This window comes from Emericellopsis atlantica (genome assembly GCF_019669845.1).
Source record: "Emericellopsis atlantica unplaced genomic scaffold F5Z01scaffold_3, whole genome shotgun sequence".
NCBI classification, from domain to species: domain Eukaryota; kingdom Fungi; phylum Ascomycota; class Sordariomycetes; order Hypocreales; family Bionectriaceae; genus Emericellopsis; species Emericellopsis atlantica.
The window spans coordinates 534200-559763 of record NW_025764705.1 but is presented as its reverse complement, the minus strand read 5'-3'; the positions used below and the strand labels follow the sequence as shown (position 1 = coordinate 559763).

The 25564-nt window shown below is 58.0% G+C and overlaps 9 protein-coding genes and 1 non-coding gene across 10 annotated transcripts; 6 read left to right on the top strand and 4 right to left on the bottom strand.

The window, feature by feature from the left end:
• Positions 1-91: 91 nt before the first annotated feature.
• F5Z01DRAFT_633022 (uncharacterized protein) lies at positions 92-2082 on the top strand (the record flags this gene model as incomplete). The annotated part of the gene is made up of 2 exons (XM_046261907.1): positions 92-985; positions 1126-2082. The coding sequence occupies 2 exons, from the start codon at positions 92-94 to the stop codon at positions 2080-2082; spliced, it is 1851 nt and encodes a 616-aa protein (XP_046121940.1).
• Positions 2083-2152: 70 nt separating this feature from the next.
• F5Z01DRAFT_615705 (Hydroxyethylthiazole kinase family-domain-containing protein) lies at positions 2153-3781 on the bottom strand (the record flags this gene model as incomplete). The annotated part of the gene is made up of 3 exons (XM_046260875.1): positions 2153-2714; positions 2768-3434; positions 3496-3781. The coding sequence occupies 3 exons, from the start codon at positions 3779-3781 to the stop codon at positions 2153-2155; spliced, it is 1515 nt and encodes a 504-aa protein (XP_046121939.1).
• A 417-nt stretch (positions 3782-4198) lies between these two features.
• F5Z01DRAFT_t22 lies at positions 4199-4308 on the bottom strand. Its single transcript has one exon. It is a non-coding gene; the product is annotated as a tRNA-Leu (tRNA).
• Positions 4309-4721: 413 nt separating this feature from the next.
• Positions 4722-6417, top strand: F5Z01DRAFT_314293 (pyridine nucleotide-disulfide oxidoreductase-domain-containing protein). Its single transcript, XM_046258973.1, has one exon. It carries the CDS (start codon positions 4937-4939, stop codon positions 6386-6388), a length of 1452 nt encoding a protein of 483 aa, XP_046121938.1. The 5' UTR covers positions 4722-4936; the 3' UTR covers positions 6389-6417.
• Positions 6418-6446: 29 nt separating this feature from the next.
• On the bottom strand, positions 6447-9033 carry F5Z01DRAFT_733529 (putative Melibiase subfamily; the record flags this gene model as incomplete). The annotated part of the gene is made up of 2 exons (XM_046266743.1): positions 8178-9033; positions 6447-8129 (listed from the first exon to the last, which is right to left on the bottom strand). Exons 1-2 carry the CDS (start codon positions 8601-8603, stop codon positions 6447-6449), a joined length of 2109 nt encoding a protein of 702 aa, XP_046121937.1. The 5' UTR covers positions 8604-9033.
• Positions 9034-9273: 240 nt separating this feature from the next.
• On the top strand, positions 9274-11479 carry F5Z01DRAFT_314254 (NADH dehydrogenase). The gene is made up of 4 exons (XM_046258972.1): positions 9274-9426; positions 9507-9977; positions 10029-11357; positions 11424-11479. The coding sequence occupies exons 1-3, from the start codon at positions 9395-9397 to the stop codon at positions 11248-11250; spliced, it is 1725 nt and encodes a 574-aa protein (XP_046121936.1). The 5' UTR covers positions 9274-9394; the 3' UTR covers positions 11251-11357; positions 11424-11479.
• Positions 11480-12116: 637 nt separating this feature from the next.
• On the top strand, positions 12117-13845 carry F5Z01DRAFT_679320 (MFS transporter; the record flags this gene model as incomplete). The annotated part of the gene is made up of 2 exons (XM_046265509.1): positions 12117-13572; positions 13625-13845. The coding sequence occupies 2 exons, from the start codon at positions 12117-12119 to the stop codon at positions 13843-13845; spliced, it is 1677 nt and encodes a 558-aa protein (XP_046121935.1).
• On the bottom strand, positions 13841-19768 carry F5Z01DRAFT_314239 (armadillo-type protein). Its single transcript, XM_046258971.1, has 2 exons — positions 19248-19768; positions 13841-19190 (listed from the first exon to the last, which is right to left on the bottom strand). Exons 1-2 carry the CDS (start codon positions 19622-19624, stop codon positions 14081-14083), a joined length of 5487 nt encoding a protein of 1828 aa, XP_046121934.1. The 5' UTR covers positions 19625-19768; the 3' UTR covers positions 13841-14080.
• Positions 19769-21192: 1424 nt separating this feature from the next.
• On the top strand, positions 21193-22467 carry F5Z01DRAFT_644894 (SGNH hydrolase-type esterase domain-containing protein). Its single transcript, XM_046262805.1, has 4 exons — positions 21193-21266; positions 21325-21421; positions 21478-21602; positions 21666-22467. The coding sequence occupies exons 1-4, from the start codon at positions 21261-21263 to the stop codon at positions 22227-22229; spliced, it is 792 nt and encodes a 263-aa protein (XP_046121933.1). The 5' UTR covers positions 21193-21260; the 3' UTR covers positions 22230-22467.
• Positions 22468-23234: 767 nt separating this feature from the next.
• Positions 23235-25525, top strand: F5Z01DRAFT_314165 (uncharacterized protein). Its single transcript, XM_046258970.1, has 2 exons — positions 23235-23656; positions 23714-25525. The coding sequence occupies exons 1-2, from the start codon at positions 23464-23466 to the stop codon at positions 25372-25374; spliced, it is 1854 nt and encodes a 617-aa protein (XP_046121932.1). The 5' UTR covers positions 23235-23463; the 3' UTR covers positions 25375-25525.
• The last annotated feature ends 39 nt before the right edge of the window (positions 25526-25564 follow it).

The following is a 25564-nucleotide window of genomic DNA, read 5'->3' as shown; positions in this document are numbered from 1 at the left end:
CGTCGGTGGTTTCCCAAGTACAGCCGGCGCGTACTGACAGCTCCTGACTCCTGACCTACCCTATACACCATCACCAACTTCTCCGTACGTCATGTTGAAGCCTGGAGAGCGACGCCCCTTGGCTTGCACCGTGTGTGCAAAGGCCAAGGCACGATGTATAGTCAAAGAGAACTGTGAGAAATGTGAGAGGTATGTCATCCTCTCGAAGCATGAGACGTACATGGACTCAATCATTACCCTTCACAGATGTGACAGGCTTCGAAAGACATGCATATCCAGGACGCCGGCACCGCCTCGCCCTAAAAAGGTTGTCAAGCGGTCTCAGATACAAGATCTACAACGGCGCCTCGAGGAGCTGGAATCCTCCAAAGTTGCCAAAGTGGACATGGCCACGCCCATGATCAGCATCAGCGGTGCCAGCGACTCTCACTCTCCTCATACAACGCCAGACCCAACTATGGCTACAGACGTTCAGCCGAAAAAGGAGGCCCCAAACCGTCTGGACGCAGGCTTCATCAGTCACATCTTCCCGCCCTTCACGTCGACGACACCGTGGCCTTCCAACGACACGCTGTGCAACAGTCCGTGCCCGAACCAGCCCTGGATCTCACTATGGCCGCTCGAGTCCGAGGCGGAGAGTCTCCTGGCCGACTATCGAAGAACTGCGGAGCCGCTCTTCCCCTTTGTCAAGGTCCCACCCAACCTGCGCGCGGCGGAGCTCAAGACGAAGCATCACTTTCTGTGGAAGGCGATCATGATGGTGGGCACGTTCATGGATGGTGTCCGACACGGACGTGTGGGCGAGGAGCTGCTGGCGGAGATTGGGCGGAGGACCATGGTCGAGGGCGAGAGGAGCCTCGATCTGCTCAGGGGCATGCAGCTTCTGGTAGCCTGGTTCCACCACGCACTCGGTAGCTCGAGACTGACCAACCTGCTGTTTCTGCTGAGGAGTGTGGCGCTCGGGCTGGAGCTGAGCGGCAAGGCGGTGGGCGCGGACGGGGAGAGGGACCTCGACGCCCTCCGGGCCTATGCTGGCGTCTACTATCTTAACACGCTGTAAGTGTCCGTCTGCGGGTTGCTGCTTCCACTCTCGTGACGATTCCCCTGCTGACGACTGGACGAAAGGGTCTTTACGACCAACAAGAGGACCGAGGTGCTGATGAACACGAGCCAGCTGGACAAGTGCTGCATGATCCTCGAGGAGGCGCATCAGTTCGAGTCGGACGGGCTGCTCGTCAAGCTCGTGCGCATCCAGCAGCTCGCGCAGTCCATCTCGCTGACGGTGTTTGTGGAGCCGGGCCAGCAACCGATGCAGCTGCCCATGACCATGGTCGTGCGGTCGTTCCAGGACCAGATCAACAGCTTTCGACAGTCCTTTGGCGCCGACCTGGAGAGATTCCGTGGGTGTCCCTCCTGATCCCTGATCTAGTGGTGTTGTCTGACTTGTACACAGCCATGCTGGAAGCCCACATCTGCATCGCCCAGATCCTCCTCACCGAATGGGCCATTTCCGACGTACACCTCGCCACCCCCATGACGGACCGGCTCAACCTCCTGTGGACCTGCCTGCGTGCGCTGCGCAAGTTGTTCGACGGCCGCGTCCAGGAGTGGACCGACCTCGACAACCCGCAATTCCTCTGCCTCTCGGGCTCGGACGTGTCGTACGCGCTCATCGTGGGTATCCGGCTCAGCACGCTGCGCCTGCCGGGCTGGAACCTGGAGCAGATTGAGCAGGAGCTGCGGTTCGGGGCCATTATGGACGCCGCGATCGAGCACCTCTCCCTGGTGGTGGAGAGGCGGCGGTCAGGCGTGTTCAGCGTGGCGGCGCGCAGCGATGGGCGCGCAGATCCGTTTACGGGTCTCCTGCGGCTCTGCCAGCGGATGAGCGTCCACGTGCGGGAGGAGATGAGGCGCGCGGCCGAGGACTACAGGATGGGCAGCATCGCCATGGACGACGCCGGGCTGGGGGCTGGGGGGTTGGGTGATGGGTTCTGGAGGGACATGATGGGGCAGTCGGGGTCGGTTTGGGAGGATGCCATGCCTAACATGGAGGAGTTGGACGGTCTGCAGATGGGTTTCTGAGTTGGTCTTTTCTATATACAGTCATCAAGATACCCCTTTTGTTTGTACGAGCTGTAGAGCAACAACCCCCCTACGCTTCTTGCACCTCGACGGCCTGCACCTTGACCATGGTCAGCCACCGCATGTCCCCGTCCGCAGACGCCTTGCGGATCAGATACAGCTCGTCCAGGAAGGCAGGGACAAACGTGCCGGGCCCACGGACCTCGCTCCTCGCCGCGGCCATCTCTGCCGCGACGCCAAACATGGCTGTGCCGGCCACCGCAGCCACCAGGGGGTCGACATGGCCATGTGCAGCCAGCGCGGCCGACACGGTGGTGCCGAGTGTGCAACCCGTACCAGTGATCATGCCCAGGAGCTCATGTCCATTGTCGACGCGGAGCGTCCGGGTGCCGTCGCTGACAATGTCGGTCTTGCCCGTGAGGAGGACGACGGCGGCGTGGGTGCGTGCGAGGTCGCGCGCGAGACGGGCCTTTTGGGCCAGGCTGAGGGTGGAGGTAGAGTCCACGCCGTGCTGCGTGACAGAGACGCCGTGCAGGGTCTGCAGCTCGCCCTCGTTGCCCTTGATGAGGGTAAAGTGGCCGCTTGCGAGGAGGGTCTTGACGGCCGAGCGTCGGACGGCGGTTGCGCCGGCACTGTTGTCCATGAGCATCTGTCCGCCTGGTTCATTGTAGATACAAGTACTCACCCCACTGGGTCAAAGACGACAGGCCGCTTGGCGGCGTTGTACGCCTGCAGCGCCTGCACGTAGTTCTTCAGCCCATCGGGCGTCACCGTGCCCATGTTGACGACAAGCGCACCGCCCAATTTGGCCAGGTCGGCCGCCTCCTCGGCGTAGTTGGCCATGATGGGCGAGGCGCCAATGGCCAAGGCGACGTTGGCGGCAAAGTTCTGGACGACGAGGTTGGTCATGTTGTGCGACAGAGGGCCCTTGCGGGCAATGGACAGGATGACCTCGGGGATCTTGGCGCCGATGACTGCGCCCTGGATCTCGCGCGCGGCGGCGGCAGGGTCTCGGGCGGCGACGATGGCGCTGACGACCGCGACGCCGTCGAGGGTCTTGCGTGGGGAGACGGTCTGGCGCATGACGTCCCGGGCGTTGCTGGCGTTGACGCCGCCGATGCATACGGTGGGCAGGGCGCCGTGGCCCTCGGCCGCGAGGGCGGCGAGGATGGAGGACACGCCCACGGGGCCGATGATGGACTTTGTGTCCTTCTTGGTGCTGGTGGCGTAGACGGTGCCGATGCCCAGGTACGTCGCGCCCTGGGAGGCGGCCTTGAGGGCTTCTTCCTTGGAGGATGCCGTGATGCCGATGATTTTGCCCTCGCCTAGCAGCCTCTTTGCTTCCTCGAATGCTATGCGTGTCGGGTTAGCTGCCTATTGATATTGACAATGTGAAGTTGGGTGAGTGATTACCCATGTCGTCCTGGCCAATGTGCACGCCCTCGCAGCCAATCTCGGCCGCCACATCGACGTGGTCGTTGATGAGAAAGGGCACATTATACTTTTGTGTGATCTGGTGTAGTTTGCGCGCGGTGGCGACAACGTGGTCGCGTGGTGAGTGCTTGTCTCTGTACTGGACAATCGTGACGCCACCCTGGAGAGACTGCTCGACGACGGACGCGAGGTCAGCATCGCCAAGGATGGCGGGCGTAGAATCTGTGACGAGGTAGACGCTGTAGTCTACTTTGGGAGCGGCCATTTTGCTGTTTTGATTGCGCGCTCAGGGGTTGGAAAGGGGACAGTGGTGAATGGAGGTCCGGGTGGATGGAGGTGCGTTGAATTCACTCGTAGTGGGATACGGGCGTGGGCGGGCGTGGGCGTCAGTTGATGGCTAGATCGCCGCCTTTGTCCTGCACCTAGACTAGATTTAAACCTAAACTCTGAATCCAATGGACCTCACTGCAGTCTACTGCATCGCGCAAGTCTGTTCGTTGTTACTCGCGCACGTCTTCACCGACCATGGGGACATGGAGTCGCCCACACTCCGTGATCGGCGACACCTCGCGGTGATGTCAACATTTAGATACAAGGACTTCACTAGTGTTGCTTTAGGCAATTGTCCAAAAGAATATCGCGATTTAATGAGAGTTCATCTGTCAAAAAAGCAAAAAGATACTGAACAGGACCGGACTCGAACCGATGCATCTTTCGATACTACAAAGCCATTGTATGACTTAAGATGATGTCATCTTGAGTGTAGCGCCTTAACCACTCGGCCACCTGTCCTTGTTTTATGTCACAAGCTAATGTCAGGTCGTTTGATTTTGAGATATATACAGCTGGGCAATTGCTGGCGTTCGTGATTGAGATGAGCCTCTCAAACACCGAGGCAGACTCATTGAAAGATCGGTGCCAGTGGCAACCCCAGGTCCGACAAGTGCGCCCTCCTAGCCTGCAAGCAGAGATAGCATTAGTCTATCCCTCAAAGACATTCTCGAGCCATTACGGAGGATAAGTACGTACATGTAGAACGCCACACGGGCACCAACTGCAGCTCCGGACTCCCGGACTCTCCAGCCTCCGATAAAAGTGGATACTGTCCGCCCGGACCACCCGGACCCACGGACGCGGACGGGCGGGCCTGCGTCTGACAGACAGCCTGACAGGCACTAAACGTCATTCCGATCTATTCTCGTAGGAGTCAAGCTATTGAAAATTGTACATGAGCTTGCACGTCAGGCTTCGTTCCCCATCAAGAGAGGAATTTAGTCCGAAGCAGGGGTGAATGACTGACATCGTCGTGAGTCGTGACCGTGACATCAGTGGCTCGTAAGTACTTCACGGCATCAAATTAGCAATCGTGACTCGACCTCGCCCTGGATTCTGCTTATACCGTCCTCTCATTGTCATCACAATGGAACCTCATACGCCCGCGCGTATCGCGAGTCGGACCCTGCAGAGGGCATTGCAACGCCACAGCCCTCTGCTCACGCGCAGGCACTACGCCAGCACCTCGACTCCTGCCGACAAAAAGGAACGCATCGTCATCCTCGGCTCCGGATGGGCGGGCTACGCTCTCGCGAGGACCCTCTCGCCCTCCTCCTCCTCCCAGGTCCTCGTCTCCCCTCGCTCCCACTTCGTCTTCACACCCCTGCTGGCCTCGACGTCCGTCGGCACCCTCGAGTTTCGCGCCGCCATCGAGCCCGTGCGACGGCTGAACCTGGCCGAGTTCCACCAAGGCCAGGTACGCGACGTGGACTTTGACAGAAAAGTCGTCCGGGTCCAGGCCAACACCAAGGACGACGCCACCACACGCTCCGACCCCGACGCCCTCGCCGACCCCAGCACAGAGTTCGAGGTCGCCTACGACAAGCTCGTCCTCGCCGTGGGGTGCGCCAGCCAGACGTTTGGCATCGAGGGCGTCCGGGAGCACGCCTGCTTCCTGCGCGACGTCGGCGACGCACGTGTCATCCGGCTCCGGATTCTGCAGGCGTTTGAAAAGGCCGCCCTGCCGACCACGACGGACGACGAGAGGCGGAAGCTGCTGCATTTTGCCGTCGTCGGTGGCGGGCCCACCGGCATCGAATTCGCCGCCGAGCTGCACGACCTCGTCCACGAGGATCTGCGCAAGATGTACCCGGGCCTCATGCAGCACGTTGCCGTGACCATCTACGACATTGCCCCCAAGGTGCTCCCCATGTTCGACCAGAACCTCGCCAATTACGCGACAGACATGTTCAAGCGCCAGGGCATCCAGGTCAAGACGGAGCACCACCTCGAGAGGATCCGTTGCGTCGGCGACCATCTACTTATCCGTATCAAGGAGGAGAAGGACGAGGTCGGCGCCGGCATCGTCGTCTGGAGTACGGGGCTCACGCAGAACCCGCTCGTGAGGCAGATTGTGGACAAGCAGGACGTCGCTGGCCTCGGCAGGATCGTCAAGGACCCCAAGACGGGTGGGTTTCTCACCGACGACCGGCTGCGCGTGCAGGTGGAGGGCCCCGATCACAAGAGGACCACGCTCCCCGGCGTCTTCGCCATGGGTGACTGCGCCGTCGTCGAGGGCGCCAACTATCCGGCCACCGCGCAGGTCGCCTCTCAGCAGGCCGTCCATCTCGGTCGTCGCCTCAACAAGGGCGATCTCGAGGCCAAGCCCTTCAAGTTCCGCAACCTCGGGACCATGGCGTATCTGGGCAGCTGGCGGGCGATCCACCAGAGCTCGGGCGATGAGCTGAAGGGGAGGGCCGCGTGGATCTTGTGGAGGACGGCGTACCTGACCAAGAGCATGAGCGTCCGGAACAAGCTGCTCATTCCCGTGTACTGGTTCGTTACGTGGGTCTTTGGCCGGGACATTTCGCGGTTCTGAGGGCCTCTTGTATAGACCTGATGTATTTTTAACTGTATATATTCACCCAAAATGTATATCAGACCGTCAGCTTGATCAGCCGTGCGCACACTGTATTCGGCAGCTCCACGTCCACCGCCGACGTGTCATTGTTCCAGCTAACCTTGGCCTCGAACCTCTTGGGGTAGAGCACCTGCACCCCGACTCCCTTCTTTCCCCTGAGTGCTTCTACCGGCAGCGCACACTTGGTCGAACCCCCGCGACGCCACACGGACAGGTAGTACGTGCCCTTACCGGGCCCGGCGTTCAGACCGAGCGAGAGCCAGTCGGCGTGCCATGTGCCCATGCCCAGCGGCCAAAAGGGAAGGGCATCAGGAATGTCGGCGCGTATCTGCTTGTAGACGTCCATGCCCTCTGTGATGATGTCGAGCTGCGGCTGCTTCATAATGTCGAGCCGACCGCTGAGGTGGATGCGGCCGAGCAGACTGTTCACAACGGTCAAGGCGTTGATCTCGTCGGACCAGTCGCCCTGCGGGTAGGCCCAGGTGGCGCCCTGCTCGGGTGTGACGGCCGTCGGGATGTTGGTGGATATGGCGGCGTAGAGCACGGGGTCCATCTGGTCACTGGTCGACTGCAGGGGATGCACGTTGAGCAGGGCGTAATCCATGCGCTGTGCGCCGCTTGAGCAGCTCTCAATAACGAGATCAGGGTGGCGATCAAACAGCGTGTTCACCCACGCGAGGTACGCGCGGTTGTGCTCGAGCTGGCCTGCCCCCGAGCTGTGGGTGGCGATGTCTGTGCCCTGCGTGACCTCGATGTTGTAGTCGAACTTGAAGTACCCGGCGCCGTATTCGTTGACGCAGCGGTCGACCACCTCGTCGAGGTGCTTGCGCGTGTCCGGGTGGCGGAAGTCGAGCTGGTACCGACCCTTCTCCACGATGCGCTTGCCGTCGCGCTGAAAGAAGCACTCGCGCGGCAGACGGTCGGCCATGGCGCTGCGGACGCCAATCACCTCGGGCTCGAGCCACAGGCCGGGCTTCATGCCCGCGTCGCGGATCTTGGAGAGCAGGTTCTGGAACCCCATGGGGAAGCGGCGCTTGGAGGGCTGCCACTCGCCGACATCGTCCCACCAGTTGCTGTCATCGGCGTACCAGCCGCAGTCAATGACAAAGTACTCTGCCCCGGCCTTGGCGGCGGGGCCGATGAGCGCGAGGATTTTCTCGTCTGAGCTGTCGCCAAAGAGGCAGTTCATGTATTCGTTGAAGATGAGAGGGAGGTCGCGATTGTCGACGTGCTTGCGGCGGGTGTGACGGCGGTACTGGGTGAGAGCGCCAAACGCGGCCTGCTCGTCACCCTGGATGTGGCAGATGGAAACGGGCACGCTCGTGAACGACTTGCCAGGGGCGAGACATTCCCTAAAGTCATGGTCGTTGTTGGTCGGGCCAGACGCGGCAATGTAGATGTTGTCTCTGTAGTCGCCAATCTCGTACATCCAGCTGCCATTGTTCTCCACCTGCCACAGCCACGTCTCGGAGCGATCCTTCTTCTTGAGCATGCCCATGGGCAGGTAGCGCTGGGTGCTAAATGTGCTGTGGTTGCTGATGGCGTGGCTGGACAGGGACGCCTGGGGCGTATCGATGCCCTCTGGCATATCAATGCCGTAAATGCCGTACGTGTCAACGCCAATGTCAGGAAGGCTGCGCGTCACCCACTGGGCCTCGCGCACCCACGTGTTGTTGGCATACGCGAACTCGTAGTCGTTCTACCACTCGGTGGAGCGGGTCACAGCGCCATTCACCACCGAGGGCACCTGGTAGACGACGACGTTGGCTGGGGAGTCGTTGCGCACGGTGACTTGGGACCTCAGAAAGCTGAGATTGTCAAAGATGGTGAGGTGGCTGACGACGGAGACTTTGGTCTTCTCGTCGTGCAGCTCGACATGGAGCGTCTTTGACTTTTTACCCTTGTCGGTTGATTCCTTGTGCGAGACGTACTGGAGGCGTGAGCCAATGTACGAGCCTATGAGTGCCTTGGAACTTTTCCGGCTTGCGTTGCCCTCGCCCGAGAGCTGGAGCTCCACGAGTGGGAGGGAGGCGTCCTTGAAGTGCTTGGACACGGCAGGCTGAGGGTCCTGGCCAGCAGGGAGGAGGAAGTCGAGGTGGGCGGTGCCGTCAGCGGTGATCTTGATGCCGACGCGCACGGCATCGTTCTCGAGGAGAAGGGTCTGGCCGGCCATGATCAAGCAAGGGAGAGCATCTGTCGCCGCTGCAGCTGCTGTAGAGAGGCCATGGGCCAGCCCAGCTGGGCGGAACCTGTTTAATAGCCATGATGGGCGATGCGATGGATGACACGCGTGTGGCGAAGCTCGCGCTGCCAGCTGCGGGAAACCAGTGCGGCATTCTCAGAAGTTGGAGCAGAGGATCGTGGACGTGCCTCGTGGTCGTGTGGAGTGAGGTGGGTTGGGGAAGTCGACGTCGGGAAGGAAGACTGGAGTCTGGGGATGCAGGTGCCAAGGGGGAGACGAATTATGCATCTATTGAAGGATCCATACATTGCATCCTCAAGTTCAAGTTGACAAGAACATGGGGTAGGGCACAGGTATTGCGTATACTCCTCTGGAATTATGAATTTGTATGTGAACTAGTGTCGCGCAGTTTGAATGAACGACAGTTCAAGTGCAGGTCCGCAGAAGGGCATAAACATCGAATTTGGAAGCATGGCTGTCCCACATTTCCCCTCATCATGACTTGCGACAGTGGGTGATGCCCCTGTTAGCCGGTCATACCCACTAATTCTGGCTCTAAAATCTGGGCATCCAGCAGCCCAGGGGCCCGGGGGCCAGCTAGTCTGCATTTAGCCATCCATGGCAGCGGAGGTTGCGCCGCAGGATGCCATCACATTCATCAGACTCATGTGCGGCTTTGCTCCTCTGAAATCCGCTCGCTCAGTGTCTTCCATCAATCTCACTGATCATCAATAGATTATCGTACCGTTACACTGGCAGTCCACTGGACGGATCCTTGGACCATGAGACCCGCAACTGCTTGCTACACTTGCCGGTGAGTACCTTCCAGGCCGACCATCTTTCTGTTGCTCCTGCCGCATGGACTGACGCTCACCCTCTTGCCTCCCGTTTCAGGCTAGGAAAGCGACGATGTCGTCCGTCCAAGACCGACCCCAAATCATCATGTCTCCGCTGCGAGAGGATGAAAATATCGTGCAGCCTGGGCAAGTCGAAGCCTACAGGTAGCGCGATACCGCCCCCTCACACCCAGACCCAGAGCCAAACGCAGCTTCAAGCGCGGCCACCGGTCCAGTCACCAGGCGCACAGCATCATGTCTCACCCATGGCCCGCCCGCTCAGTGATGGGACCATTTCAGCGCCTGAAGACATGAGCAGCAATGCCTCCTACTGCTCTCTGAACCAGCCCAACCGGGCCGCCATTCTGGAGTTGGACCCTGTTTGGAAGCAGGAGATGGTCTCTCACTACTTTGATGTGGTTCACGACACACACCATAGCCTGTTTCACCGTCCAACATTCGAGCGAGACTTGCGAAATAATCAGATACCCGATGTGATCTTGTACTCGGTCCTCTCTTTGGGCATCAGGTTTGTCTGCCACCTGCAAAACGACCCCTCGTTCTGACTTGTATCGCCAAGATTCGCCTCCTCGCCTCAACGGCGCGATCATCACTTTGCCGAGCTAGCCTACCGAGCCCTCGACATGCGAGACTTGTCCATCGTCACCATCCAAGGCTGCCTATTACTAGGGACCATGTGCTTTGTCGACAACAAAGCTGCGACCGAAACCTTGTACGTTGCCACAGCTATCCGTCTTGGCCTCATTTTGGACCTTCCACAACGAAAGTGCCAGACAGAGCTGGAACGTCAGATAAATTTGCGCGTCTACTGGACACTCTACATGACTGACCTGTGGGTCTCTGCTGGACTCAAACTCTCGAGACAAATTCTGTTTCGAGACGACGTCGAGCTGCCTTCGGAGGAATCTGTTTTCCTTGGCCTCCCTCCAACGGAACCTGTGCGTACAGCCAGAGGAGAGCTAACGCGGAGTATTTGGGGAGAGATGGCCAAGCTCGCCCGGATATGGTCTGATGTCCAGGACCTCAACAACATGGCAGTAGAGGGTGATCTCGAGCCCATGGCACTGGCCGCCGAGATTGACGCAATAGCTGCGCGTCTCGACGGTTGGCAGCAGCAACTACCATCCTACATCCAGGAATCGGAGCAAAATTTGGATCGGGCCAACGCCATGGGCATCAATGTGGGCAATTCATTCGCCGCATTACATCTGGGGTTCCACTACTACTACGAAGTGTTGTGCTACCGCTTCATGGCAGAGAGCTTTCGGCATCCCACGCCGCAGACGAGAGCGTACGCGGAGAAATGTGCCCACCACGCGGAGGCATTTTGCGATCTGCTCTATCTCTGCGAAGACAAGGACAACCGCTGCTCATACGCCATGGTCGGCCACATGCTGGTCGTCACGTCGACTGTCTACATGCACCGTCTTCTTTGCAGCAGCAGCGAAAATGGGCTTGCCGAGGAACAAGCCCCTGAGATACGCAAACGGCTCGCGCACAATTTCGAGATCCTGACCGAGCTGCAGCTCCATTGGGTCAGTTTGGATGCATGCTTGTCACGACTCAAGGTCTTCCACAACGCGTGCCTCTTCTCCATCGAGCACTCATTCAACATGGACCGGTGGATGCTGCGGTTCATCCTTGAGCATGGGAGCCAGATGCCCGAGAAGTTCATCTTTCAGCCGGAAGACGCTCAGGAGACGTGGATCGGCGGGGCCGAGTCGGCGGTCGGCGCTTCTGCGAGGAGTCTGCAAGACTGGTACATACAGGCGCTATCATGAAAGGCATCTCGTATAATGCCGTCGGTTGATTTTGTCCAACGGCAATATATATCCATTTCGAATACAGGAGGCTTGCCAGCCAACGAGTTCCGATTCAAGCGAGACCCGTAAGTCGGTGCTCTCCCTCGGGCCCTTGGCTCTGTTTGTGGCTGTCGGCTATTTACGTTGTCAAGTGCCAGATCCCCAATTATGCAGCTAAGCGCGTGCTTGGATCTCGCCTGCTGCGGTTTGATCCCAGCCGGTTTGGTACACCGCGGTAGCCAGCACAATAGTCTAGGTATCATGGCGCCAATGGGCACTGACCAAGGCCGCTTCGCTTGGCTCCTGCTGATCTTCCGTACTGGTCATTTAGCGAGGCCCGTGCCAAGCGATGGGCCCCAGTCCTTTGCCCCATGGGGAACCGTGCGTACGCATCTGGTCAACACGATCCAATGCTCCGTATACAAAGCCGCACGTTTGCCGCACCCGGTTCAATCGTACAACTTCGTCTTGCGCCTGTTCATGAATTCAAGCTGTTCCAATTCATTTGCGGGGGGGTTGGAACAGCGCTACGAGGCTCGTCTACTTGTGCGTTGGGGATAGCCAAGATACCTGATCAGAGACGAAGTCACCTACACTAAGCTTAACTTCAACCCCCGGATTGTGACTCCACTGACACCATGGGGTAAGCGAGCATGCGCCAACAAACATTGTAAGTATACGGTGCCATGGCTTTGATCCGTCTGATGGAAGCTATTTAGTCATTGGCAAGCCCCGGCTGTATATGACAGTGTAACGTTCCAACAGCCGTCACACTTCTCCTGATCTCATAACCAACCCCTTTTTTTCGTCCATATACCACTGGCTGTCGCTAGCCGTCACATATAATGGCTACCGTCGGCGAGAAGGCCGAGCGCCATGGCAGTCTCGACGCTACAGAGGCCAAAGCCGACCACATTCCCGTTGTGTCGACAATGGACGGCTTTGAGTCTAGGGCGACGGCCGCCCGCGCTGCCAACGACGAGGAGCACGAGACGACGATCCGAGCAGGCCTCGAGATACATCGTAAAGCCGTCACGTGGTCCCTCGTCATCTCAATGTCCATCATCATGGAGGGCTACGACACCAATCTCATTGGCAACTTCTTCGCCTACCCGGCCTTCAAAGAGCAGTTTGGTGTCGAGATCGAGCCTGGTGTCTTCCAGCTCCAAGGTCAGTGGCAGAGTGCCCTCAACTCGGTAGCCACGGCTGGCTGCATCATTGGCGCCTTTCTCAACGGCTTCCTCATCGACAGGTTTGGCTTTCGATCAACATTCCTGGTATCCATGGCCTTTATGATTGCCTTTATCTTTCTCTCGTTTCTCGGCAAGACAGTACTCATCCAGACGGTGGGCCAGGCCTTGTGTGGAATCCCCTGGGGTGTCTTTGCGACCATTGGGCCAGCCTATGCATCTGAGGTGCTACCCCTGGCCCTGCGCCCATACCTTACTGCCTACACCAATATCTGCTTCTGCATCGGCCAGCTCTTCAGTTCCGCCGTGCTCAAGGGCCTCGTGGGACACGCTGACCAGTGGAGCTACCGCATCCCTTTTGCCATACAGTGGCTCTGGCCCGCACCACTCATGCTGGCAGCATGGTTCATGCCTGAATCCCCTTGGTGGCTCACCCGCAACGCCAAGTATGAAGAGGCTGAGAGAACAGTGCTTCGCATCTCCAACGTCTCCCAGGAACAGGCCAAGAATAAGATTGCCATGATGGTCCGCACCAACCAAATCGAGCAGGATATGGTGGAAGGCAGCTCCTATCTGGACTGCTTCCGTGGCCCCAATGCCAGACGCACCGAGATCGCCTGCATGGTCTTTGCCGGCCAGGTCCTCTCCGGCTCCTCGTTTGCCTACAGCGCCACCTACTTCTTCGAGCAGGCTGGCATGACCTCCGAGATGGCCTCCAACCTCGGCTTGGTGGGCACAGGCATCGCGTTCTGCGGGACCGTCTTCTCTTGGTTTCTGATGAACAAGTTTGGCCGTCGCAAGCTGTACATTGCCGGCATGATGGCCATGATCACTGCCCTCTGCGTCATTGGCGTCCTCCAAGTGCCCAACCACGATAAGATACCCAGCTTGCGCTGGGTACAGTCGGCGCTCTGCATCTGCTGGCTGCTGAGCTTCTCCCTGACCGTCGGTCCTGTGGGCTGGACGATCCCTGCCGAGGTGTCATCGACGCGTCTGCGATCGCAGAACATATGCCTGGCACGCAATGCCTACTATATCGCGCAGCTCATTGCGAATGTCATCCAGCCGTACTTTATGAACCCGACAGAGCTCAACTGGAAGAGATTCACAGGTGTGTATTCTTGCCCATGCCTTCGTTGATTATTTACTAACAAAGAGTCAAGGCTTCTTCTGGATGGGGACCGCGTCTCTAACCCTCCTCTGGGCTTTCTTCCGTCTCGCTGAGACCAAGGGGCGCACATTTGAGGAGCTCGATGTCATGTTTGGTGATCGCGTGCCCACGCGCAAGTTCGGCTCCTACGTCGTCGACGCCTATCATGATGTGACGATCCAGGAACAAAAGGCCGTTGACGTCCAGGCAATGCACGACACAGACAAGGTCTGATTATACATATCATGTAATCTGTAATGATGTTCTCGCGCAAGTCGATGCCCTGCTATGCTGTTTATGCCATCCATGCTAATCACTGCCTATTTGTGACACAGCTAATGTTGCTTCCACTTTGACAAAGTGATTCATGCTTACACTTTAATTTGTATATCTAGACAGATGTCCACGTCCTTATACCAAACAATATCAACTGTGGGCCTCACAACCGGCCGTCACAACACATCTTCATCTACTGCAACATGGCATCCAACGGCTCACCCAGCACAGCCTCAATCTTGACAATCCACTTGTGTGTCTCCCTCTCGACCTCCTCATCATCGTCTTCCTGCAGCTCGCTGATGCGCGGCAACATCTCCGTCAACATGGTCAGCCACTCCTCGCCCAGTCTGTCCATGAGCTGCTGCTCGCACTTGACGGCCGCCAGGCGCACCGCGCGCTGCTCCGACTTGAGGTGCTGCAGCAGCGCCGTGTTCAGCTCCTTCTGGGCCGCGGGCGAGGCCACCCTCTCGGCGAGCTCGACGACAGCCGGGATCAGGTCGGCCTCCACATCAATGTTAGGCGCGTGCAGGAACTGCTCCATAAGCACAGGGGCCACAGCGCCAAAATGCGACGGCGCCTGCCAGAAGTCGTCCTGGTCGTGCTCAAAGCTCTGCTTGAGCGTGGCGAGGACGCGGGCCCAGAGCCGCCGCTGCTCCGGGTGCTTGCCGCCGGGCGCGCTCGTCTGGAGGGTCTTCACCGCGTCGTCGACAATGTACGTCGAGTAGTTGGTCACGATGGACTTGAGGTTCGCGAAGAAGGTGTGCAGGAAGCCGTAGACGCTGTACTGACGCAGGGCGCGACCTGTCTTGTCCGACTTGGGCAGGCCGGAGGTCGTCCACTCGACAATCTGGATGAAGATGGGGCGGAAGGAGGCGTCGTTGAGCTTGTAGATCATCTTGAGCGCTTTTTCGTTGAGGTTGGCCTCCACGGCGGTGATGGAGGACTCCTCCTCCTCGGTGGACCGGCCGTCCTGGACCTGGGTCTGGGCCTGCTTCTGGCGGCGGAGGTCGAGACCCTTGGTGATGATGCTCGTGAGTGTCGCGGCGCTCTTGGCAATGTTGGCCTTGGAGTGCTTGTCGAGGGCTTTGCCCAGGATATTGAGGTACTCGGTCATGGCCTGCAAGAAAGGAGAAGAGTTAGTTTTGCTAGAAAGGGGCAATGGGACCATGTCACAACTCACTTTGAAGCCGGCCGACACGGCGCTGTCCCAGTTCTTGTCGAAGCTGGTAAAGACCTCCTTGGCCTCGAGGCGCTTGGCCAGGAATTCGAGACAGCTGACGCGGCCTGCATTTGCCTCGTCGCTCAGCTCTGCCTCAGCCGAAGCGTTTGAGATCTCGAGGATGCGCCCGATGTGGTTCGAGAGCATGTATGGGAGGTGCTCAGCCAGGGAACTGATGAAGCCGTAGCAGGCGGAGTGTAGATCCTCGTCGGGCTCTTCGCCCTGCAGGCTGTCGCTCATGTACTGCACGGCCTGAGGCACGGCGAGAGGAAGCACAGGCACAATCGCGTCCTGTAGCACGTCGACTAGCGATGTGAGGCACAGCAGCGCCATGACACGCAGGCGCTTGTCGTCCTGTCCGAGACAGTGCTCGCCGGCGATGGTAGATGCCGCGGCAACGACAGCCTCAATGTCCTTCTTGCCGTACTTCTCGGCAATCTTGTCGACGCAGGTGACGGCAGTGTGCTTGTAACGAATATCGGTGGACTCGCGGATCGCCGCGGTGAGCTGTGGGAGGAAGGCCAGCAGCACGGTACGCGAGGACACGTCCGTGTTGCTCTCCTTGTCGACGCGGACCTCGAGCGCGCGCAGGACCTTTTGACGCAGACCCATGTTGGGGCGGTCGAGCAGGTTCTCAACCGACTTGATGAACTCGCCAATGGACAGCAAGTTGAGCAGGTTGGCGAGCGTGGCGCCGCAGCGAGGGTGGAGTGCCTTGTTGCCCTTGACCTGGTCGGCCAGGAGCAGGACGTTCTCGAGCAGCGCAGAGTACAGGGTGCGCACCTCGGAAGCCTCCATGTCGTCCTGGTCTACCAACTTGGAAATCTCCGACCTCAACTTCTTGCTGGACAGGAATGTGGGGAAGGCGGATAGTTGACGCAGAGCAATCTGCTCGACATCCTTCTCGCCGTCTTCACTGACGCCAAGAAGGGCAAAGGAGATGTCGGGCTTGGGCCGGAAGAGGTCTGCTATGAGATCCCAGTGCTTCACAAGGGTCTCCATCTGCACCTCGATTGGGAAGCGGTTCAGGAGGCTGGTGACGAACTGTAGCAGTGCGTCGCTGGGGCCGTAGCGGTCGACGAGCATGCTGACCAGAGCGTACAGGAACTCGGACGCGCCGAGCGTCTCGACCAGAGCGTAGAAAAGGTCCTCCCTCCTGTGAGATGGAATGTGCTCGTAGGCCGTAGTGAAGCTGACGAGGATTTCGGCGGCGCCGGCGACGGGGCTCTTCTTCCCGTGGCGGAGAGAATCGATGAGGGGCGGCACAACCTCCTTGATTGTCTGGGCGACAACATGCGCCGAGTAGTCATCGCTCTGGCGAAGCACAGACGTCCCCATGAACGTGAAGATGGGCATGACACTATGCAGGACCAAGTTCGGTGCCGTGGTGGCGAAGCTGGCAATGAGGAGCAGCGCCGCATTTTGGACGACGGGGCTCGACGACTTTTGGATGCAGTTGACGAGGAGGTCGCCGTAACCGCCAGAGGTGCTGATCTTGAGGTTCTTGTCGGCCTTGTAGGTGGGCATCATGGCAAGCAGGCTGCGAAGAATGAGGTTCTGCAAGTATCCGAGCTCGGAGCCGACGACGGTCCTGAAGTGCTGCAGCTCAGAGAGAGCAGTGAAGAGCCCGTCGAGGAGCTCAGGGTGGTTGACGGGGTCAGAGTTCTCCACGAGCTGCAGGACAAAGGTGACGCGCCTCAGGGCAAGGCTGATCTCGGAGCTTGCCCGCGTGGACAGACTGCGGTTGTTCTCGGCAGAGCTCCTGCGGCGTCGCTTGTTGGGTGGTGGTTCGGTGATCATCTTGGTGCCGGTCTTGATGGAGTCAAGGAAGGACGAAAGGATGTCGGTGGTCAAGGGGACACTGCGCAGCAGGTCGGCCGCCTCGCCGGGCACAAAGTTGTCAGCGTTCTCGTCGGTATTCTCCTGGGAAATCTCGAGGAGCTGCTCGGCAACCATGAACTTGACATCGTCCTTGAGGGCGGGCCAGATCTTCCTGATGCGCGCAAGCAGAGCCTGCACGAGCCCGTCTCTTTCTCTGTTGTCGGGGTTCTTGAGAAAGTTGAAGACGAACTCGAGGCCATCCACCTCGTTGGGCACAAGAATGTCGACAAAACGTGAGTCAATGGTAGCCTGGTCCAGCTGCTCCTTGGCGCAGAGCGTCTGCGCCTCCTCCTGACCTAGCTCTGCCCACCATTGCAGAGCAGGCAGTAGAACCTTGGTCCGGCTGGTGCCAGAGACGCCGCGAGTCTCGTTCAGTGCTCGCAGCAGTCTATCCTTGACCAGCAAGATGGGCGTCGAGACAGCATGCACGGCAAAGAATCCCATCAACGCCAGCCGCATGGCCTGCGACATGTGATCCTTCTTCTCAATCGCAGGGTCTGGTCGCTTGTGATATTTGCCCGTCTCCATGGACGTGGAGATGATGGCGAAGATATGACCGGGGTCCAGTACACATTCCTCGAGTGAAGGCAAGATCTGGAGATGGAGCATCTTGGCGGCCATCTCAGAGCTCAAGGCCACAAACTTTGATCCCTTTCCGTACAACTCGCCATCGCCCCATATCGATGAGTCCGAGCTCAGGGACGAGTATGTGTGTGCCAGTGCGGTCATCAGCCCTGCCGCAGCTTGGCGAACGCGTTTCGAGGGGTCGCCGAGCGCAGCCACGCAGTAAGGAATGAGGGCCTGCATATCTGGCTTGGTCTCGGTGTCGTCTTGTAGTCGAGTTTTCACCATGTCCAATGCGGCCGCGCGAGCCATGGCCGGGTATGGTCCACACCAGATGCGGGTGAAGAAGCTGCAGTACGTGCAGTCGCTGAGAGCGGTCCTACGACGTAACTTGGCCTGCTCGTCCATCTTTTCAAGCCACGAAGGATGCTTGGCCTGCTCAGCAACGATGGAGAAGAACAGGTGGCTGAACTCTTCAAATATCTCCTTCTTCTGCGGCAGAAGACAAGGCGACAGAGCGCTCTTGCTGGACTCGATTTCCTTGAAAGACCTATCGATCCTCTCGTGTACTGTCTCTTGTGGGGCTTCCTCCTTGGTGGCCTCAGCATCGGCGACTTCTGGGATATGACGGGATCGGAAAGACAGGTCGAGCTTCATCTCAAGCTCCTCAATGTCAAAGTCCACATCTCTAATGACCGACTGGATGACCTCGCCAGACTCTCCCGTGGTTTGCGAGAGAGCGATTAGCGCCGATCCGAGCTCTCTTCGCAAAGCTCCATCCTTGTCGTTGCCGTCGTCGAGCTTGAGTGCTGTGAGCAGCAGCGACTTGAAGATCACCGCAATCTGCTTGTCCTTGAGGATCCGGCTCTCGAGAATGGCCATGATGGTGGGCAGACCACGCGAGTCGCACTTTTTGGTGAAGCGCTCGACCAGTGCCAGGCAGAGTCCGTTGGCCAGCTTGTCGACGCGCCTCTCCTGGCCAATCTCCACCAGCAACGGCCCAATATCCGAGATCTTGAGCAATGCCTTTGTGACCTTGCTGCTCATCTGCTTGGCTGATCGATGCTGCGCCATGATAACCAAGCTCACCAAAGCGGGTCGGACCGTCGCATTCGTCCATCCGAGCACAGTCTGCTCCATAAACGCTGTCACAGCGACATCTTCGAGATTGCCCTTGGCGACGAACACAGCAAGCGCCATGTACGAAGCAATCTGCAGGGCAGGAACCTTCTTCATAACCAGAGCTTCGGCGAAGATGGGTCCGAGACGATGGAGGAGAGCCTGGTCATTGTCCTTCTGCACCGCCACGCGGCCGGATCGCGACCGGTCGAGGATGCCGCTGACTGCTTCAGTCAAAAGACCTGCCCAGAAGGAGATGAGCGCAGGGTGCTGGAACTGCATGCGACATGATTCGAGAGTGTACTCAGAGTACAGCGTGACAAGTTCCGGGTGGTGCACGGCTTGGTGCACGAGCACGGACCGAGGAGGTGATGTTTGGGAGCGAACGTATGGATCGAGGAAGCGGAACTCGGCGGGTATCTTTGCAGGAAGGATAGAGAGCAGCGTGGCGAAGGCAGGTATCGAGTGGAACGGCAAGAATGTCTTGATTAGCGCGCTTGTGTTTTCTTCGTGGATACTGGGCTTCTGTCAGTCATGGATGCTTCAAATGGACAAGGTGTGCGGGCAGCCTAACCGGAATCTTCTGATCAACCATTCGATGGCCTTGATCGCAGGCATCAGACGCAGCCGTGCACCGGCCAGACGCAAGAATGCGTCAATCTGCTTATCCAACTCTTGGTTCTCGGCCGGTGACAGCTGGTTCCGGTCCTGCGTCTGGCTGTCTTCGCCGAAAATGGTGGCCTGGAAGTGCGCAAATCGACTGTCGAGCTGGCACAACTCCTCGAATCCCTGGTGGCAGGTCGTGTAGAGCGTCTGGTAGCTCTGCGAGGCAGCAACGCGAGGCTCCCAGATCAGCGACTTGGAGTGGGCAGCCTTCTGAGCCTTGACGTTGAGGGACGACTTTGAATTGGCGGCGACCTGCGCCAACTGCGCGGCGAGCGAGGAAGCCATGACTGGCGCTTACGGGGCGGCGCTGAGTCGGCCTTGACGTCGGTCAATGGGTTGGTGGAGGATAGTCGCAAGGTTCAGCAGTCACTCTGTCTGTTTGTCAATGAGAGCCATCCAGAATGCCTGAATGTTGCCTGTCCGTCCGTCTGCTCGACGAGAAGGAGCGACTGGACTCACTGGAGTGGGAAATTTTTTGCCAAGTCAAAGCTTATCGATAAGTGACTACGGTAGTGCTGCCGATACCCCACATTGGCACTGATGATCCCTCACGAGTCACAGGCACATCGTCTACGACTCTGCATGCATGACCTCAGGGCTATCTTGCTTGTTGGTATTATTCAGTAAGTAGTAGAGTGATATTGTGGCCGCTTATATGGTAGTGATAGGTCATGCAACAGTCGATTGTTGTCTTTTTGTAACACTGGGCCGGCCACTCGTGCTCACCGACGACAGGCTACTCCGTGCGTACAGCTCACTCGCATTGCTCAGCCAACCACGTACGAAGCGTAGCGATCATAGCATGCGCCTCAGCGCGCGACGTGGGCACCGGGGGAGCGGGGCGAGTATTCTCTCTATAAGGGGCAAGCTCAGCATCGGATAGGATTGGAGGGCGGGCATTCATCATCGCCAAAACTTGGCGCATTGCCACGCGACAGGTGCGCTTGTGCTGTGCTCGAATTAGCACTGAGCACTGCTATGCAGAAGCGAAAGCGCACTTACAGACGCAGAGTCGTTTGACTCCATGTATCGCACCCAAGGTACGAGGACGGCGGGGCTGTGAATATATGAGCAAAGCGCGGAAAATGATAGCATACCGGCACTTACAGAGGAGAACACGCGTGCCCATGGGAGCACCGTTGGCAGCGCTGGGCCCGACCACCTTTAGGCTCGAAACAGCCCATTTCTTGAGTCTTGCCAGAGACCCAGGAGCGCACACAATGTAGGCACGGGGGCTTCTCGGGGTGCCGCTGTACTCATGACGCTGCCTTATAAGCATAGGACGGTTTTTTATTCAAAACTCGAAACTCACAACTTTCTCCTTACGAGTAGCTGCCTGTAAGCTGTCGCCGACCTGCTCATCACCATTTCCTCCAGGGGAGGCAGCGTGCGTTGTCTTCAGCTTCTTAGCGCTGGTGGACTGGGGTGAAGCAGCTATAAAAGAATTAGCAAAGCGCGTCTCTCAATCATTAAGCACACTAATAAGACCTACCGGGGGCCATGATGATTGATTACATAGATCAAAAGAAATGTCTTCCCCGGTTAGGGTCCTTGCGGCCTTGCGTACGCGTTCCTTAGTCTGTTGAACAGCTCACCACGCATTGTTAGCATGTATTCTCCTCGTTAATAGGTCGGGTGAATCAATAATGAAGGCATTCACATTTGCGCTTCACAATAAATCGGTGATGTGTGGTTTATGAATGCGCTGTGCCCACTCTGTCTGTGTGCTCCTTAGCGCAGCCCTCCGGTTCCCTCCAGCCTCTATCACCTCTATCACGTGCGTAGACCACCCCCTGGCCCGATCCCTGATCAAGCCTAGCGCCCTTGTGAGATCCGCTCACTATCAACATGTGAGTCGTGACAAGACGTAGAAGATACACAACGTCAGTCTACAACGGACATTGTTTGCCCTCACTCAGTCATGGCGGTAGGACGCCTCATGTACCAAGGAGGCGCTTTGGGACAATACTAACTCGAATTGGCAGTCCACTTATCCTCAGTTCGTCCTCTTGGGGGACTCTCTGTTCCAACAGTCGATGCAGTTACAAGAGGGGTTCTCGTTCCAAGCTGCTCTTCAAACCCGTGCGGCCCCCTGTCCTGCCGAGAGCCAAAGCGATAGCTGTTGACCTTATGCCCAGTGTGCTGTCGAAAGCTTGACGTGATCAACAGGGGTTTCTCGGGATACAACACCAGGAACCTGCTGAGCGTGTTGGAGGGGGTCTTTCCCGAGAGGGGCGCAGACACACCCGCGATTGAGTACCTTGTGAGAGCACCGCGACCGAGGGATTATCCCTGAGGACTTTGGCTGATAACTCCGGCGCCTTAGGCCATCTTGATCGGAGCTAACGATGCCGTCATTGATGGGGCTCCTACAAAGCAGCACGTCGACCTGGACGAGTACAAGTCCAACTTGACCAAGATCGTCAACCACCCTCGTGTCAAGCAGCACAAGCCGAAGATCTTTATCATCACGCCCCCGCCGGTGGACGAGCTTAAACACACGAAGCTTGACCTAGAAAAGGGCCTGTCCTCGAGTATCCGTACCTCGGCCATCAGCGCATCATACTCTGAGAAGGCTCGTGAGGTCGCTCGCGAGAATGAGGGGACCGTGTTGATCGACTTGTGGCAGACCATAATGCATGCCGCCATTGCGCTCGCGCCAGGCGATTACCAGTCTGGCGGCCCATGGCTCGGTACTCCCGAGAATGGGAAAGCGGGAGGTCTGGACGAGCTTCTCCCAGACGGCCTCCACCTCAGCGGAAAGGCATACCAGATTTTCTACGAGACCTTGAGGCCTCACGTCGAGAGGGTTTGGGAGGGCCAGCCGGACAATGCCGGTTTTGTCTACCCGACATGGGAGGAAATGAATAACGTCAGCACCACTCCTTAGATATCGACATAAACTGCGAAATACAATCTGTTAGAAAGGATTACCGGAAGATATTGTCGCCTTCCCTGACTGCTAGTCGAAGTAGTTCTATTTCTGAGTGATCGTATTCTCTTCGGCAGACTTGGATGATTGATCAAAGACGTGTGGGAAGAATGAGACAAACACGTTATGTGGGTGACTGAACTTTTGCATCCGTACGTTTCCCTGCCGAATTTAAAGAAATCAAATCAAAATCAATGACTTATTAATTGAACTCAGCACAATAAGCAATGACAAGTCAGTGACGAGCATGGCTGTTGTTACGCTTGACGAGGCGAGCGCTACCTGTGCACTAACAGACATTCGCGATGGTGCCTAGAATGGATGTTAGTTCAGCAAGTGCCAGCCTAGTCCAGCTTCCTTGTCGCTGTGATGTGATGCTCCAGTCGCCCTCGACCTCCAACTCCTCTCGTTTCAACGGGTCATCCACCAACAACCGCCCTTCTACAACTCTTTGCGAGACTTCTGGCCCGGCCGTCTGTCTAGTTCTGAACCCCCGTCTGAACACCTCTTGCTAATTGCTCAATTCGCTACCTAAGCGCTGCAATCCATTCCACGCACTGTCAACCGGCCTTGTCGCCCAACCTGTACATCCTCACGCCGACCTGACCCCACGCACGCTTAACGCAGCCAACGTACAAGCACGCTGCCCTCGACGATCCTACGCGTCATCCACGCCCGACCGACCAACTTTGAAGATCGATGAGGGAGAAGAGTCACACAAACGCTTGACTTGACTCGACCAGACCAGACCAGCATCCCTGCGCAGAACAGGTTTACGCGACCTGTGATCCCAACCGCCTCACCTTCGAACACCTCGACCCATTACCTAGCCAGCCCCCATACATTCGTGTGATCCACGCACAGAGAACAACACGAAACCCCCGGCGCCGATTACCATACGTTTCTATCACCCAAGCTGCAAATATCACCAACCACGCCTGTCATTCCAGCACAGAACAAGTTGACGTGCCCTTTCACGCGGTCCTCTCGCACAGAATTCACCAACCTTTTATGCCAAGGGGCGCCGTGTTCCTGATAAGGTGGCGCCGTGGGGGCAGGCAGACCTCGTGAAATTGGGCTGGCCGTCTTCAGAAGACTCTGGCTTGCCCAGCTCTACCGGCCCATTACTTTTACCTGGCGCGAACGAATGCAGGCCGCACTGGAGGCGCGGGTCTGAGACAAGTCAGTGGGCATGGATCCGCGTTTCGGGATTTCGCCAGACGATTTGTACACTCTGCAGATGGAACTGAAACAGGTCCAGTATGCGCAGAGCAATCACGCCGAACGTTTATCACGACTGGAGAAGCGCCAGGCCGACGATGCAGCACTCAAATCTGTGTGGAACTCGCCGTTCCCCGGTGTCCTGAGCGGCACTCCCCAACATGGTACGCAATTTCTCAAGCCTCTGCCAACCCCCTCGATCCAACGCTGACATGCAGTAGGACCTGTCGCGCAGAGCGAAGTCTTTGATGACCTGGACGATTCTGGTGACCAGCTTCTGGGTTCCTTGCACCTGGGTCCTGCGGAGGAGGAGCCAACGCGACGGGGCGCTGCTTCGAGGGCGAACAGTGTCCGTTTCGACGAGAGTGCGCTGCATGGCTCGAGCTGGGGTGGCCATCACAGTCGCCACTCGGGCGACTTTGGCCCTACGCGACCTAGTAGTGGGCTGATGATGGAGCGAACCCTCTCGCACAAGTCGGATGGCCGCCATAGTTCTGCTGGCCATTCCGTCCACTCACACCACTCGGTCGCATCAGGGCGCGCGAGCAGTGTAGGACTCGACACCACCTTTGCCGGCGTTGAGGACGATGACTCTTCTGTCGACATTCCAGGGCCGCCAGCGTCTTTTTTCGTGCTGGGGACCGTCCCGTCGATTGTGCGGTGCTGGCTCACCACCAATTATGCGCACGCCACGCTGCTGTATGCCGACATCTGCACGGGAGCACAGAAGTCGACGGTGGAGTACTCGCTGATCCGGGAGCTTGACCTTGAGGACGAGGTGCAACGCGACGCAGATGGCGCCTACCGCATCCGACTCCACGTGTATTTTGCAGAGGCGGTGGTGATCCAACACAGCAGCCGCTCCACCAGCCCAGAACGCTCCGTCCCATCAATGACGGTCTCGTTTGAGGTGGTAGGCGTCGACGCCCCGAGCTCCGCAGATACCCAGATGATGCGCATCTTCGTGGGCAGCGATGCCTTGAGGGCCCATTCTGCCGATATCCTGTTCTCGAAGAATACCATGGTCCTGTACGGCGACGACCGCTCACGTATCAGGGTCCCCTTTGTCCGACCGGAAAATGACATTGTCTTCAAGCACATTACGACTTCCAGTGTAGTGCCTGAGAAACCAAAGCTGAACGCAAACGCGACGCCCTTTGTCTTTGCCGAGCCAACGCAAGAAAATGCCCACAGTACTCGCGAGCATGGCACCCGCGTTGACGACCGGGAGAAAGATCCTGTCTCGCCTACTGAGCAGAAGCACCGCGAAGGACAGAACGTGACAAGTCGGGCAAGCGGATCGGAGAATGGAGCGAGTAGCGACAAGTCCACCAAGGTCTGGGACAGCCGCGAGAGGCCTTCCAAACGAGACAGCTCGGTGACCTCGGAGGCGAGCAGGAGGGAATCGGGGACGGGGATCTGGGGCTCGTGGCGACACGGGGCGAACGGCGGCTCCGAATCGGCTCGTGACAGCGGGCCTCTGAGCGGTTACCTGCCGGCGGCCCGAGGCGGGCGTCCTATGAAGATTCTTAAGCCTCCCAGATCGTCCTCTTCTGCGCGGACTGGTGCTTCCCACGAGCCGACTTCCAGCTCAAGCAAGGCTGGCGAAGGGCGAGCAAAAGGGCAGACTGGGACGGGGGCTGATCCGGGGGCTCACAGCAACACTCGCTGGAACGCGAAGCGTACTACGAGCCACGGATCCGACAGCAAGCCTGCTAGCCAGGACCTCAGCCAGGCTTCGCAGTCTGCAAGCTCGCGCGACGGGCGCGCAGAGAAGAACGGCCCAGCGCTGCCTCGCTCTGCCAACCCAGTAGGCGGCGCCTCAGCGTTCTCATGGATGGCACCTCCGGGTAAACCCAAGACCCCAACCACAGCCCCGTAGCGTTGAGCGGTGAGAACTTGAAGACCATGCCACTGCGAAACGTTTTGATACGTAATTGTAGATGGTAGCCATTCCAATTAGACGTTAGAGGAGGACGAATCCGGTTGTGAAGCACCTGATGGCATCAATAATCGCGGTAGAAGATGCAGCTCGGGAACGCCGCTCTTTGAATGAAGAAACCACAGTCAAA